At 48.7% G+C, this 16,975-nt stretch overlaps 1 protein-coding gene across 6 annotated transcripts in view; it reads left to right on the top strand.

Moving 5' to 3' along the window:
• Nucleotides 1-16,975, top strand: part of LOC140414552 (AT-rich interactive domain-containing protein 1A-like) — a 251,459-nt gene that overhangs the window by 144,672 nt on the left and 89,812 nt on the right. For all 6 annotated transcript variants that reach the window (XM_072500985.1, XM_072500986.1, XM_072500988.1 and 3 more), the window contains exon 10: nt 6,131-6,240. In XM_072500985.1, the coding sequence (XP_072357086.1) occupies nt 6,131-6,240 (110 nt within the window). The remainder of the gene's footprint in view (nt 1-6,130; nt 6,241-16,975) is intronic.

The raw sequence follows: 16,975 nt of genomic DNA on the forward strand, positions 1-16,975 counted from the left end.
CCGAACCCTGTGGCACCCAACTAGTTACACCTTGCCATCCAGAAAAAGACCCATTTATCCCGACTCTCGATCTCCTGTCCGTCAGCCACTCTTCTATCCAAGCTCATAAGTTACCCCATATCCGATATGATCTCACCTTGTGAATTAATCTTCTGTGCGGCACCTTGTCAAACGCTTTCCGGAAGTACAGATATACTACATCTACAGGATCCCCATTATCCATTTTGTTTGTTACATCTTCGAAGAACTCAAGCAAATTAGTCAAACTTGATTTTTTCTTTTTCTTCTTTAAATTGAGAGTACCCAATTCATTTTTCCCAATTAAGGGACAATTTAGCGTGGCCAGTCCACCTACCCTGCACATCTTTGGGTTGTGGGGGCGAAACCCACGCAAACACGGGGAGAATGTGCAAACTCCACATGGACAATGCCCCAGAGCCATGATTGAACCTGCGACCTCGGTGTCGTTGGGCAGCAGTGCTAACCACTGCACCACCGTGCTGCGGCTGGCAGTCAAACATGCTTTGCTTTCATAAAACCATGCTGACTCTGGTGGATAGCGCTTTGTCTTTCCAAATGTCCTGATATTGCGTCCTGGTAGATTGATTCTAACAATTTTTCAGCAACGGATGTTAAACTAACTGGTCTGTAATTTCCCACATTCTGCCTCCATTTTTGAATAAGGGTGGTACGTTAGCATTTTTCCAATCCACTGGAACCGTTCCCTTGTCCAGGGAATTTTGGAATATTATAACCATGAATCCACTATCCCTGCTGCCACTTGCTTTCATACCCTAGGATGTACGCCATCCGGCCCTAGGGACTTGTCTGCCCTTAATCCCAAGAGATGGTTGAATACCGTTTCCCTATTGATGCTGATTGTTCCAAGTTCCACCCTTTCTATTACCTCTGAATTGCCTGTTGCGATAGGGATGGTACTAGTGTCCTCCACCGTGAAAAGTGAGGCAAAGTATTGTTTTAGCATATTTGCCATTTCTGTGATCCCCACTATTAACTTAAGAGTTTCATCTCCCAAGGGGCCAACATTTACTGTAGCGACTCTCTTCCCTTTTATGTACCTGTAGAGAAGTTTTTGCTCTCCTTTTTGATATTCTGCGCTAGCTTTTCGTAATTTACTGTGGCACTTTTAATTACTTTTTAAGCATCTTTTGTTTATGTTTGTAAGTTTCCCAATCTTCCAGCCTGCCACTGGCCGTTGCAATATGATATACCTTATTTTTGTCTTTCTAATGTCCTTGACCTCCTTGTTTAGCCATGGATGTTTTTTTTACCCCTCTTACCATCTTTCATCCTCACTGGGTTATATATTTAGTTGTGAGGAATTGAGTATCACACATTCTTAAAACAAGATCACTTATCACATTGATGTTTATGGAAACCTGCTGTGTGCAAACTGAATGTCTATTTTTTTTTTTTACATTAGAATTGTGATTACACATTTGGGGTGTATGCTGGAACTTGCACAGACACCAGTAAACCACTTCCCATGGATTGAGGATTGGTGTGACACCAACTCGGGTGTTCTATGGTTGCAGGGTATTGTCCCACATGGATGTTGGTCAGATCACAGCTATAAGCTCCTACTAAGAGCCCTTCAGATTCCAAATTATGTCCTCAACTGCTGCAGCTTAAGTTGAGTATCCCAAATTAGAATCATGAAATCACTACAGTGCAGAAGGGGGCCTTTTGGCCCATCAAGCCCACACCGATCCCCTGAAAGAGCACCCTACCTACTTTTTTGGACATTAATGGGCAATTTTAGCATGGCCAATCTACCTAACCTGCGCTTCTGTGGTCTGTGGGAGGCACCCGGAGGAAAGTCATGGGGAGAACTTGCAAACTCCACACAGTCATCCACGGTCGGAATCGAACCTGGGTCCCTGGCGCTATGAGGCAATAATGCTAACCATTGTGCCACTGTGCTGCAGAATTGTTGAGAATTTGCAACACGCTGTGCTTGATGTTGCAGTGAACCGTACAAATGGGTGGCATTGTAGCACAGTGGTTAGCACTGTTGTTTGAAGCGCCAGGGCGCACTTTGGTGATATTGACTACAATTCGTTTACGTTTACTTTAGTGATGGAAAGGGATAGGTATATACCGCAGGGCAAGAGTTATATCTTGGGGAAAGGCAATTATGATGCGATGAGGCACGACTTAGAATGCATTGGATGGAGAGGAAAACTGCAGGGGATGGGCACAATGGAAATGTGGAGCTTGTTCAAGGAACAGCTACTGCGTGTCCTTGATAAGTATGTACCTGTCGGGCAGGGAGGAAGTGGTCGAGCAAGGGAACCGTGGTCTACTAAAGCAGTCGAAACACTTGTCAAGAGGAAGAAGGAGGCTTATGTAAAGATGAGACATGAAGGTTCAGTTAGGGCGCTCGAGAGTTACAAGTTAGCTAGGAAGGACCTAAAGAGAGAGCTAAGAAGAGCCAGGAGGGGACATGAGAAGTCTTTGGCAGGTAGGATCAAGGATAACCCTAAAGCTTTCTATAGATATGTCAGGAATAAACGAATGACTAGGGTAAGAGTAGGGCCAGTCAAGGACAGTAGTGGGAAGTTGTGCTTGGAGTCCGAGGAGATAGGAGAGGTGCTAAATGAATATTTTTTGTCAGTATTCACACAGGAAAAAGACAATGTTGTCGAGGAGAATACTGAGATTCAGGCTACTAGACTAGAAGGGCTTGAGGTTCATAAGGAGGAGGTGTTAGCAATTCTGGAAAGTGTGAAAATAGATAAGTCCCCTGGGCCGGATGGAATTTATCCTACGATTCTCTGGGAAGCTAGGGAGGAGATTGCTGAGCCTTTGGCTTTGATCTTTAAGTCATCTTTGTCTACAGGAATAGTGCCAGAAGACTGGAGGATAGCAAATGTTGTCTCCTTGTTCAAGAAGGGGAGTAGAGACAACCCTGGTAACTATTGACCAGTGAGCCTTACTTCTGTTGTGGGCAAAATCTTGGGAAGGTTTATAAGAGATAGGATGTATAATCATCTGGAAAGGAATAATTTGATTAGAGATAGTCAACACGGTTTTGTGAAGGGTAGGTCGTGCCTCACAAACCTTATTGAGTTCTTTGAGAAGGTGACCAAACAGGTGGATGAGGGTAAAGCAGTTGATGTGGTGTATATGGATTTCAGTAAAGTGTTTGATAAGGTTCCCCACGGTAGGCTACTGCATAAAATATGGAGGCATGGGATTCAGGGTGATTTAGCAGTTTGGATCAGAAATTAGCTAGCTGGAAGAAGGCAAAGGGTGGTGGTTGATGGGAAATGTTCAGACTGGAGTCCAGTTACTAGTGGTGTACCACAAGGATCTGTTTTGGGGCCACTGCTGTTTGTCATTTTTATAAATGACTGGAGGAGGGCGTAGAAGGATGGGTGAGTAAATCTGCAGATGACACTAAAGTCGGTGGAGTTGTGGACAGAAATGTTCAGACTGGAGTCCAGTTACTAGTGGTGTACCACAAGGATCTGTTTTGGGGCCACTGCTGTTTGTCATTTTTATAAATGACTGGAGGAGGGCGTAGAAGGATGGGTGAGTAAATCTGCAGATGACACTAAAGTCGGTGGAGTTGTGGACAGTGCGGATGGATGTTACAAGTTACAGAGGGACATAGATAAGCTGCAGCGCTAGGCTGAGAGGTGGCAAATGGAGTTTAATGCAGAAAAGTGTGAGATGATTCATTTTGGAAGGAATAACAGGAAAACAGAGTACTGGGCAAATGGTAAGATTCTTGGCAGTATGGATGAGCAGAGAGATCTCGGTGTCCATGTACACAAATCCCTGAAAGTTGCCACCCAGGTTGAGAGGGTTGTTAAGAAGGTGTTGGGTGTGTTAGCTTTTATTGGTAGAGGGATTGAGTTTCGGAGCCATGAGGTCATGTTGCAGCTGTACAAAACTCTGGTGCGGCCGCATTTGGAGTATTGCGTGCAATTCTGGTCGCCGCATTATAGGAAGGACGTGGAAGCATTGGAAAGGGTGCAGAGGAGATTTACCAGAATGTTGCCTGGTATGGAGGGAAGATCTTATGAGGAAAGGCTGAGGGACTTGAGGCTGTTTTCGTTAGAGAGAAGAAGGTTAAGAGGTGACTTAATTGAGGCATACAAGATGATCAAAGGATTGGATAGGGTGGACAGTGAGAGCCTTCTTCCTCGGATGGTGATGTCTAGCACGAGGGGACATAGTTTTAAATTGAGGGGAGATAGATATAAGACCGATGTCAGAGGTAGGTTCTTTACCCAGAGAGTAGTAAGGGCGTGGAATGCCCTGCCTGCAATAGTAGTGGACTCGCCAACACTAAGGGCATTCAAATGGTCATTGGATAGACATATGGACGATAAGGGAATAGTGTAGATGGGCTTTAGAGTGGTTTCACAGGTCGGCGCAACATCAAGGGCCGAAGGGCCTGTACTGCACTGTAATGTTCTATGTTCTATTTGATTCCTGGCTTTGGTCACTTTGCGGAGTTTGCACATTCTCCCCATGTCTGCATGGATTTCCTCCAGTTCCTCCGGTTTCCTCCCACAAGTGCCAAAAGACGTGCTTGTTAGGTGAATTGGACATTCTGAATTTTCCCTCTGCACCCGAAAAGGCACCGTAGTGTGGCGACTAGGGGATTTTCACAGTAACTCATTGCAGTGTTTTTTAAAATAAATGTAGGGTACCCAATTATTTTTTTCCAATTAAGGTGCAATTTAGCGTGGCCAACCCACCTAACTTGCACATCTTTGGGTTGTGGGGTGAGACCCAGGCAGACACTGGGAGAATGTGCAAACTCCACACATACAGTGACCCGGGGCTGGGATCGAACCTGGGTCCTCAGCACCATAGGCAGCAGTGCTAACCACTGCACCACCATTTCAATGCTGTGTTAATGTAAGCCTGCTTGTGACGCTAGTAAAGATTTATTATATATAAAGTTTTCTTTAACTAAAGGAATTTTCTGTACACTACTTAAAACTACAAGTCTGTTAGAATTATTGAGGCTGTATTTTGTTAGAACATTGAGAAAGAACTTTTGTATCTACACCCCAAAGTGCTTCAATGCCAGCGAATTACCTTTGAAGTGACACCCTTGTTTTGTAGACAAACAGGACAACCAACTTGTCCCCGAAAAGGTCGCATATACAACAAATCAGGAGGACCATCAGTTGATTTGGTTTTGATGTTTGTAGGAAAATACAGCTCCAGGCAATAGGAGAGCTTTCTATTCTTTGATTAGTGGATGGTACCTTGCACAGCTACCAGAACCAGAGTTTGAGGCCGTGGCTTCTCAGCCAAAGAATCGCATCTCCAGGACTCTCTCAGTACTGCACTTAAATGTCAACCTGGATGACTTGCTGATGATTTGGATTAGATCTTGAATATACGCCCAATACTCTGAATGTTCTTCCCAGAGTCAAGCAGATACTTACGGTTACCACAGGTGCGCCTATTTAGTAATTGAAATGTTCCTAACTGCCACATTACACTGGCTATAGGGTTACTGCTGTGCCTGCATGTGCTGTTTACATTGAATGAGCAGGAACATTTAGAATTGTTACGATGCAGAAGGAAGCCATTTGGCCGTTTATGTCTCTGCTGGCCTGAGCAGACAGATGAGGAATTAGTCTATCGTCTTGTCCAAAAGGTGGTACCTCTGACAGTGCAGTTCAACCTCAGTACTGTATTGCAGTGTCGGCATTGATTTTTATGCTCAGACGCTACAATGGGACATGAACTTGAAAACTTGTGATTCAGGAGCAAGAGTGTTACTAACTGAACGATGACTGACATGGCTTAAATGTTAGCCAGAATATCAGGGAGAACTCCCCTGCTCCTCTTTAAATAATGACAGTTCCTCTAACAGTACAGCATTCCTGCAGTACTGCACTGGAGTGTCAGCCTAGGTTAGCACTTTGGTCTCTGGAATACGACTTGAATCAACAACCTTCTGGCTCCGAGATGAGAGTGCTACCACTGAGCCACAGTTCAAATCTTGCTCATCATCTAAATTTATTTAGTGTAAAAATAAACTGAAGAGGTAATCTTTATACAGTAGGCTTCTGATGATTGGTTAACCCTGTACTGACCTAGTAATTAACACTATTCTCTCACCTTTCTGTAGTTATGACTCCCAGTCCTGAGATGATGGCACTTGGGGAAGGAAAGTTACCACCGACACAAAAAGCAAACAACAAGGCGGATGGAATGACGAAGGCTGAGGTCAAGTCAAAGGTGAGGCGCAAGTGAGGTGCCGCTGGGCACCAATCATGGGTAGTGTTGCATTCCAGAAGCTGATAAGAAGCGGGCACCAACTAAGGGTGGTGTTGCATTCCGAGAGCAGATGAGCAGACTGGATGTTGCTGTGCTGCTCCTTATTCTGGTTTTGACACATTTGCTTGAGCCACAATATGAGTATTTTGTTTAATTTATTCCTGATTGAACTTGTGGAATGAAGGATTGCCATTGTTAGAGTTTCTTGAGGAAGTAACAAGCAAGGTGGATAAAGGGGAACCTATACATGCGGCGTGCTTGGATTTCCAAAAGGCATTTTTATAAAGTACCAAATCAAAGGGTGCTAGACAGGAGAACGTGGTGTACAGGATCACATATAAGCATGGATAAAGAATTGGCTAACAAAGAGGAAGCAGGATGTGGGGACAAATGAGTCTTTTGCAAGCTGTATCATGTGCCACAGGAATCTACATCAATGATTTGATACGCCAATTTGCTGATGAAAGGGTGGCATGGTGGCACAGTAGTTAGCATTGCTGCCTCATGGCGCCAAAGACCCAGATTTGATCCTGGCCCTGGGTCACTGTCCGTGTGGAGTTTGCACGTTCTCTGTGTCTGCATGGGTGTCACCCCTACAACCCAAAGGAGGTGCAGGGTAGGTGGATTGGAAATATTTTTTTAAAACAAAAGATTTTTGCTGGTGACACCAGGATAGACAGGGAAACAAATATTTGGCAGATGGAGTATAATGTGGGAAAATGCGAACTTGTACACTTGATGACAATAGAAAAGCAGTATACTATTTAAATGGAGAGAGATTGCAGAACTCAGTAGTACAGAGGGATCTGGGTGTCCTGATACATGAATCACAAAAGGTTAGTAAGAAGTTACAGCAAGTGATTAGGAAAGCAAATGAAATGTTGGGTTCATTGCAGGGCGAACGGAGTTTAAAAGTGGAGAAAATTTACTGGAGCTACAGCATGGCATTGATGAGAACACATCTGGAATATGGTGTACAGTTTTGGTCTCCTTATTTGAAAAAAAATATATACAAGTGCATTAGAAGCACTGTAGTAAAGGTTCGCTCGATTCATTCATAGAAATTTAGAAAATAGGAGCAGGAGGAGGCCATTTGGCTCTTCGATCCTGCTCTGCCTTTCATTATAATCATGGCTGATCACCCAACTCAATAGCCTAAACCGCTTTGCCCCCATATCTGTTGATCCCCTTTGCCCCAAGTGCTATAATCTAACTGCTTCTTGAAAACATACAATGCATTGGCCTCAACTACTTCCTGTGGTAACGAATTCCACAAGCCAACCACTCTCTGGCTGAAGAAAGTTCTTCTCTTCCCTGCCCTGAATGGCCTACCCCGTATCATCAGAATGTGACTCCTGGTTCTGGACACACCCACCATTGGGAATATCCTTCCTGCATCTACCCTGCCTACTCCTGTTAGAATTTTATAGGTTTCCATGAGATTCCCCCTCATTCTTCTGAACTCCAGTTCACGGGCCACTGTCCGTGTAGAGTTGGCACATTCTCCCCATGTCTGTGTGAATCTCACCCCCACAACCCAAAAAGATGTGCAGAGTTGGTGAATTAGTCACGCTACATTGCCCCTTAATTGGACGCAGGTACATGGGGGGAGAAGAGGGGAGGGGGGGGGGGGGAGAGAAGAGGGGGGGGGGGAGAGAAGAGGGGAGGGGGGGGAGAAGAGGGAGGGGGGGAGGAGAAGGGGGGAGGGGGGGGAGGAGAAGGGGGAGGGGGGAGAGGAGAAGGGGGAGGGGGAGAAGAGGGGAGGGGAGGAGAGAAGAGGGGAGGGGGGGAGAAGAGGGAGGGGGGGGAGAAGAGGGAGGGGGGGGAGAAGAGGGAGGGGGGGGAGAAGAGGAGGGGGGGAGAAGAGGAGAGGGGGGGGAGAAGAGGGGAGGGGGAAGAAGAGGGGAGGGGGGGGGGGAAGAGGGGGGGGGGGAAGAAGAGGGGGGGGGAAGAAGAGGGGGGGGAAGAAGAAGGGGGGGGAGAAGAAGAGGGGGGAGGAGGGGGGAAGAAGAGGGGGAGGGGGAGAGAAGGGGGGAGGGGGGGAGAGAAGAGGGGGGGAGGAGGGGGAGGGAAGAAGGGGGGGAGGAGGGGGAGGGAAGAAGGGGGGGAGAAGAGGGGGGGGGGAAAGAGAGGAACATCAAAGGTTGGTGGATGAAATTTTGGAGGTAGATGATATGTATTTCAGTGACCTCACCCCAGAGCTCCTAACTAGCAAAGAAACTGCAGATACAGTTTGACCTTTTAATCCACTGACAAGACGGTGCGCCAGCTGTGGCGCTTAAGGAGGACAATATGCGAATATGGGGAGTAGGCCAGTCATCTTCTTTTGGCTGGTCAGTTAAGGGGCAGACAGCCTCCCGAGAGATTGTCCAGGTGCGAGATTCAGGTGATGGGTTAGTGTCCGCGCCAGAAGAATTAATGGGCATTTGAGGCGTTCTATAAGAATCTGTATAGGTTGGAGCTGCCTGGGGAGGAGTCAGAAATGGTGGAGTTTTTGGAAGGGTGGGAGAGTCCTAAGGTGGAGGACTGGATTGGATTGGTTTATTGTCACGTGTACTGAGGTACAGTGAAAAGTATTTTTCTGCGAGCATCTCAACAGATCATTAAGTACATGAAAATAAAATAAAAGGAAAACACATAATAGGGCAACACAAGGATCACAATGTAACTACATAAACACTGGCATCGGGTGAAGCATACAGGGGTGTAGTGTTAATCAGGTCAGTCCATAAGAAGGTTGTTTAAGAGTCTGTTAACAGCGGGGAACAGAGGTTGTTTGAGTCTGTTCGTGCATGTTCTCAGACTTTTGTATCTCCTGCGCGATGGAAGAAGTTGGAAGAATGCGTACGCTGGGTGGGAGGGGTCTTTGATTATGCTGCTCGTTTTCCCCAGGCAGCGGAGGTGTAGATGGAGTCAATGGATGGGAGGCAGGTTTGTGTGATGGACTGGGCTATGTTCACGACTCTTTGAAGTTTCTTGCGGTCTTGGCCGAACAGTTGCCATACCAGGCTGTGATGCAGCCAGATGGGATGCTTTCTATGGTGCATCTGTAAAAGTTGGTAAGAGTTAATGTTGACATGCCGAATTTCCTTAGTTTTCTGAGGAAGTATAGGTGCTGTTGTGCTTTCTTGGTAGTGGCGTCGATGTGGGTGGACCAGGACAGATTTTTGGTAATGTGTAGACCTAGGAATTTGAAGCTGCTAACCATCTCCACCTCGGCCCCGTTGATGCTGACGGGTGTGTACAGTACTTTGCTTTCTGTAGTCAATAACCAGCTCTTTAGTTTTGTTCGCATTGAGGGATAGATTGCTGTCGCTACACCACTCCACTAGGTTCTCTATCTCTCTCCTGTATTCTGACTTGGCGTTATTCGAGATCCGGCCCACTATGGTCGTATCATCAGCAAACTTGTAGATGGAGTTGGAACCACATTTTGCCATGCAGTCGTGTGTGTACAAGGGAGTAAGAGGAGGATGGGAAGGGTTGGAGGAACCTTTGGAGGCAGATGAGGTCCGGACAGCTACTGGGCAAATGCAGACTGGTAAGGTGCCAGGGCCGGACAGGTTGCCGGTGGAATTTTATTGAAAGTTTGATGACCGGCTGGTACTATTACTGGTGGAGATGTTTGAGGATTCGGTAGCACGGGGGTCTCTTCTGGAGATGATGATGTAAGCGTCCATCTCTCTGCTATTTTAAAAAAGGATAAGGACCTGGTGGAGTGTAGGTCATACCGCCTGATTTCCTTATTAAAATGTGAAGATTTTGGCCAAGGTATTGGCGCGGAGGTTGGAGGATTGTTTCCCACAGGTTATTTGAGAGTATTGGACGGGGTTTGTGAAGCGCCAGTGATTGTTGTCTAATGCGCAGCGGCTGTCAAATTTGGTGTTCTCCCCATCAGAGGGGAATGGGCAGGAGGTTATTGTTACGGTGGATGCCGAAAGGCTTTTGATAGGGTAGAATGGCGTTATTTGTTTGCGGTGCTGGAAAGGTTTGGGATAGGGCCTAAATTTGTGTCATGGGTTTGGTTGATATATTAAAATTTAAAAAAAAAACAACAACTTTAGAGTACCCAATTTATTTTTTCCTATTAAGGGGCAATTAAGCGTGGCCAATCCACCTACCCTGCACACCTTTGGGTTGTGGGGGCGAAACCCACGCGAACATGGGGAGAATGTGCAAACTCCACACAGACAGTGACCCAGAGCCGGATCGAACCTGGGACCTTGGCACCGTGAGGCAGCAGTGCTAACTGTAGAGGGTGCCATCTCTGCTACTCCACTACTGGGCCGATATCTGGGGTTTGAGTATCTGTGTGTGTCTCTCTCCAGCTGGCACTGAAACTTCAGAGGCCAGGGGATGCCGCACTGGGACACCTCCACGGAAGAGAGCACTGAATCAAGCCTGCCGTTTATCCCTAACCGGAAGCCTGAGGCTTATATCACACAGATATCCAGACCCCTACCAATGCCCAGGTGATTCTCTCTCTTGCCGGTGGTGCAACACCCACCCGGTTCCTACTTCGCTGGAGTAGCTTTCCAAGAGAGAGAATAGGACACTGCTGTTTATTACCTAACCAGCAGCCTGTCCTGAGGTGAATCGCTCAAGATGACCCTAGATTCTTGAACCCGGAATTAAGGTGAGGAATATCTTAACAATGACTTGGTCAGAGATCGCTGGTGAGAGATTGAAGAATTTAAACGACTCCAATTATCAGCAAATCAAGGTTTATTGCAAAACCCAGGTCAAAATCATCAAACAGAAGAAATTATAATAAAATCTTAAACTCTAACACAAAACTAAGTCTATTCAGAAAGTACTATAACGGACACAACGAAAAATCTTATTGTTACACAGTTTTAGCAATGACACAGAACACAAATCAAGTCCCCTTCCCAAAGCCTCAACCACTATCAAGGTCAAGGGAGTTTCGCAAGCTGCTGCAGGGTACTTACAGTCACAGGCTGCAGAGGTCAAGTCAAAGGTGGAGAGGTCGAGCCAAGAGACCCTCAATCGAAACACAGCCCCTTTTATATCCGTTTTTACCAGGCTTTTTCCTGTGTTCGGCCAGCCCCTTTTGCATTGAATTGGTAAGGTTTAAAGTTCCCGCTGGTCCGCCCCCTTTGAGCCGGTCAGAGCTGTCGACTTCCGGGTTTTCCTCCTCCTTTGCGTTGTATCAGTCCAAGTTTAAAGTTCCCGCTGGTCCCGCCTCCTTTGAGCCGGTCGGAGCTGTTCGCTTCCGGGTTTTCCTCGCAGGTCCGCTCCTTCCAGCCAGGCAGACCTGCCGCGATTTGAATTTGGCGCCGACTCCGCCCCCTCCTCCCAGTGAGTTCCTGCCGGTGGCTTCTGTCAAGATTGGAGTACCTCCCCCAGGTCCGCCTCCAACTTGGTTTTTTCTACCGTTTATCTTCAAGGGGCTTTTCCAGCGCAATATACTGAGCCCAGACAGTCTGCTTTTTAGGATAACAAGGTTAAGCTCTCTTGTGAAGATTTTCAAAAGTCTTCCAGCTGCTCCGGAGATGGCTGCTATTCTCACCTTGCTATGTTGATGGGGTGTTAATTGGATTCTGCTCTGGTGGAGGCCAGGTCATTTACATCTGCATGGGGCTATGACCATCCCATTGTCCTGCTTGCAGGCAGGCCCCCTGTGTATTCCCGTGCCCCTTTGTCTGTGTTTTGATCTTATCTCGTTGTCTGGCTCCTTCTTCCTTGTAGCTCCTAGGGGGGGGTTTGTAAATACCTATGCCCCTACTCAGCTCAGCGGACCAAGCCTGCTGGGAAATCTGGTTACGTTCTCTTGGCTGAAAAGTCAGTTTACAGTCTCTGGGTTTTATTCTTGGGCAGTCCAAAAAGGGCCGAATTGCCCGAAAACCTTACAACCCACTGCGGCACCGTGCTGCCCTGGTTTGGTTGTTATATAGGCACTGAAGGTTAGTGTCCGCACAAATAACGTGAGCTTGGAACGAAGCAGGGATGGCCTATGTGTCCCCCCTCTTGTTTGCATTGGCGATAGAGCCTCTGGCCATTGGCCTAAGAGAGTCGGATAGGTGGAGGGGATAATGAGGGGCGGATAGAACTTAGGGTGTCTTGTACCTGATGACCTTCTGTATGTGACAGACCCGATCCGCACAATGAGTGATATAATGACGCTGTTGAAGCGTTTTGGCACTTTTTCAGGGTGTAAACTGAATTTGGAGAAGACAGAGTGTTCTCGGTCACTCCATTGGGAAGGGAGCCAATTTTGGGATGTTGCCGTTCCGGTTAGCAGGTTCGCACTTTAGGTACCTGGGGTTCAGGTAGCTTGGGATTGGGCCCTGCTCTGTCAAATGTTTTATGAGCTTGGTGAGTATAGTCGGGGGGGGGGGGCGCAGAGTTCAGTCAGTCAAGATGGCTTTCTGTTCCGGTGTTTCTGCCACAGCCCGTCTTTGGGGGAGTTGAAAGATTGTTTTTGTCCTTTATTTGACTGGTGTTATGGGAGAGGTGTTTTCAGAACCCCAAAATGTATCATGGAGTTCAACCAACCTCCCCCTTCAATGCTATTGCTGCTTTTCCGAGCACACGGCTTGTTTTCCAAGTGTGATATTACAATTATGGACACGTGGTTTTAAACAAAACGGTGTTTATTCCATGAACTCAACTTAACCTTTTAAATAAACATTGGATCTCTTAACACCCTTTACTTCAACTATAACCCCGAAAATAATACAACACTAAATAATCCTTCAGTTATTCCTTTCAACATATAAGAGACTTAACACCTTTAAACAGGAACACATCAGGTTAAAGGCATTGCTATTATGAGTTTAAATCACCCAAATGATCCAGAGATAGTCTTTCATGGCAGAGATCACAGCAGATCCAGCTCACTGCATTTCTTAAAGGTACATTGCTTAAACATCCATTTCTTTTTTAAAAAAAAAATGTTAATTCAAATTTTCCAACAGAATTTTTAGCAAACCCCCCCCCCCATAACAAAAAGAAAGAAACAAAAACACAACAGTCAAAGATTATACAAAACTTATACATTGGGTTTCCCCATATACGGTAACCTCCCCATATGACATTCAAAGGTACCCATAGGGAAGCCCCCCCCCGAAAGAGACCCACCCCCACCCTTGGGTTGCTGCTGCTGCTGACCTCCTCCTAACGCTCCGCGAGATAGTCTAGGAACGGTTGCCACCGCCTGAAGAACCCCTGCACAGACCCTCGTAAGGCAAACTTTATCCTCTCCAGCTTAATGAACCCTGCCATGTCATTTATCCAGGCTTCCACACTGGGGGGCTTCGCGTCCTTCCATAATAACAAGATCCTCCGCCGGGCTACCAGGGATGCAAAGGCCAAGATACCGGCCTCTTTCGCCTCCTGCACTCCCGGCGCGTCCGTTACCCCAAATAGTGCCAACCCCCAACTCGGCTTGACCTGGACTTTCACCACCTTGGACATAGTCCTTGCGAAACCCCTCCAGAGCCCATCCAGTGCCAGGCACGCCCAGAACATATGGATGTGATTCGCCGGGCTTCCCGAGCACCTCCCACATCTGTCCTCCACCCCAAAGAACCTACTCAACCTCGCCCCTGTCATGTGCGCTCTGTGAGTAACCTTGAATTGTATTAGGCTGAGCCTGGCGCAAGAGGAGGAAGAATTAACCCTACTCAGGGGATCAGCCCACAGACCCTCATCTATCTCCTCCCCAAGCTCCTCCTCCCACTTGCCCTTTAACTCCTCTACCGAGGCCTCCTCTTCTTTCAGCTCCTGGTAAATCGCCGAGACCGTGCCTTCCCCAACCCTTACACCCAAAATCACCCTGTCCTGAATCCCCAGTGCCGGGAGCAGCGGGAATTCCCTCACCTGCCGCCTCACAAACGCCCTCACTTGCATATACCTGAAAGCATTTCCCGCGTGTAACCCAAACTTCTCCAGCGCCCCTAGGCTCGCAAACGTCCCACCTATAAACAGGTCCCCCATTCTTCTAATCCCTGCCCGATGCCAGCTCCGAAACCCCCCATCCATCCTTCCCGGGATGAACCGATGGTTCTCCCGAATCGGGGACCAAACCGAGGCTCCCACCTCGCCCCTGTGTCGTCTCGACTGCCCCCAGATCTTCAACGTCGCCGCCACCACCGGACTCGTGGTGTACCTTGTCGGCGAGAGCGGCAGCGGTGCTGTCACCAGCGCCCTCAGGCTCGTGCCCACACAGGACGCCATCACTAACCTCTTCCACACCGCGCCCTCTCCCTCCATTACCCACTTACGGATCATCGCCATGTTGGCAGCCCAATAATAGCCGCACAAATTCGGCAGCGCCAGCCCTCCCTGTCCCTACTACGCTCCAGAAACACCCTCTTTACCCTCGTGGTCTTATTTGCCCACACAAAACCCATGATGCTCCTACGTACCCGCTTGAAAAAGGCCTTGGGAATCATAATGGGACGGCACTGGAACACAAAGAGAAACCTCGGGAGGACCATCATTTTAACCGACTGTACCCTGCCCGCTAGCGAGAGTGGCAGCACATCCCATCTTTTGAAATCCTCCTCCATCTGCTCCACCAACCGCGTCAAACTGAGCTTGTGCAGGGCCCCCCAACTCCCAGCCACTTGGATCCCTAAGTACCGAAAGCTCCTTTCCGCCCTCTTCAACGGTAGGTCGTCTATCCCCTTTCCCTGGTCCCCTGGATGCACCACAAAGAGCTCACTTTTCCCTACATTGAGCTCATACCCCGAGCAGTCCACAAACTCCCTTAGGATCCGCATGACCTCCACCATCCCCTCCACTGGATCTGCCACATACAGCAACAGGTCGTCCGCATACAGCGACACCCGATGTTCCTCTTCCCCCCCCTCGGACCAGTCCCCTCCATTTCCTGGACTCCCTTAGTGCCATGGCCAGAGGCTCAATTGCCAATGCAAACAACAAGGGGGACAGGGAGCAGCCCTGCCTCGTCCCTCGGTACAGCCGAAAGTAACCCGACCTCCGCCGATTCGTAGCCACACTCGCCACCGGGGCTCTATATATCAACCTGACCCAGCTGATGAACCCCTCTCCAAACCCAAACCTCCGCAGCACTTTCCAAAGATACTCCCACTCCACCCGGTCGAAGGCCTTCTCCGCGTCCATAGCTGCCACTACCTCCCCTTCTCCCTCCACCGTGGGCATCATAATCACATTGAGGAGCCTCCACACATTAGTGTTTAGCTGCCTGCCCTTTACAAATCCCATCTGGTCCTCATGTATCACCCCAGGGACACAGTCCTCAATTCTCGTAGCCAGTACTTTTGCCAGCAACTTAGCATCCACATTGAGGAGCGAGATCGGTCTATACGACCCACATTACAGTGGGTCCTTGTCCCACTTCAGGATCAGAGAGATCAGCGCCCCGGATATTGTCAGGGGCAAGGTCCCCCCCCCTCCCTTGCCTTATTGAAAGTCCTCACTAGCAACGGGCCTAGCAGGTCCAAGTATTTCCTGTAAAACTCGATCGGGAACCCATCTGGCCCCGGGGCCTTCCCCAATCCTTTAACCAGCTCCTCCAGCCCAATTGGCGCCCGTAAACCAGCCACCTCCTGCTCCTCCATCCTCGGGAAGCTCAGCTGATCCAAAAATCGTCACATCCCCTCTTCCCCCGCTGGGGGCTCAGATCTGTACAGATCCCCATAGAAGTCCCTAAATATCTTGTTTATTCTCACCGCACTCCGCACCGTATTCCCTCGCTGTCCTTAACTCCACCTATCTCCCTTGCTGCCTCCTTCTTACAAAGCTGGTGTGCCAGCATCCGGCTCGCCTTCTCCCCATACTCATACGTCGCCCCCTGCGCTTTCCTCCACTGTGCCTCTGCTTTCCCTGTGGTCAACAGGTCAAACTCCGTCTGGAGGTTCCGCCTCTCCCTGAGTAGTCCCTCCTCGGGGGGCCTCTGCATATCTCCTGTCCACCCTTAAAATCTCCCCCACCAACCTCTCCCTCTCCCTGCCCTCTCTTCTCCTGTGGGCCCTGATGGAGATTAACTCTCCCCTGACCACCGCCTTCAGTGCCTCCCAGACTACCCCCACCTGCCACCTCCCCATTGTCGATGGCCTCCAAATATCTTTCAATGCACCCCCGCCCGCACACCACCTCGTCCGCCAATGATCTCACATCAAGACGCCACAGCGGGTGCTGTTCCCTCCTCTCCTAACTCCAGCTCCACCCAGTGCGGGGCTGAGATGGCTATGGCCAAGTACTCCGTTCCCTCCACTCTCGGGATTAGCGCCCTACTCAAAATTTAAAAATCTATCCGGGAGTAGGCTCTATGGACGTGGGAAAAGAATGAAAATTCCCTGGCCTGGGGCCTGACAAACCTCCATGGATCCACTCCCCCCATCTGGTCCATAAACCCCCTAAGCACCTTGGCCGCAGCCGGGCCCCCCCCCCTCCCCCAATTATCAAGCTTCCTACCTCCAGGTCCGGAATCCGACCCAGCATGCGCTTCATAAATCCGGCATCATCCCAGTTCGGGGCATATACGTTTACCAGTACCACCCGCGCCCTCTGCAACCTACCGCTCACCATCACATATTGACCTCCATTATCCACTACAATATTCATTGCCTCAAACGACACCCGCTTCCCCACCAGGATTGCAACCCCTCTGTTCTTCGCATCCAGCCCCGAGTGGAACACCTGTCCTACCCATCCCTTTTGCAGCCTAACCTGATCTGCCACC

Source organism: Scyliorhinus torazame, chromosome 1 (genome assembly GCF_047496885.1).
Source record: "Scyliorhinus torazame isolate Kashiwa2021f chromosome 1, sScyTor2.1, whole genome shotgun sequence".
In the NCBI taxonomy this organism is placed as follows: Eukaryota; Metazoa; Chordata; class Chondrichthyes; order Carcharhiniformes; family Scyliorhinidae; genus Scyliorhinus; species Scyliorhinus torazame.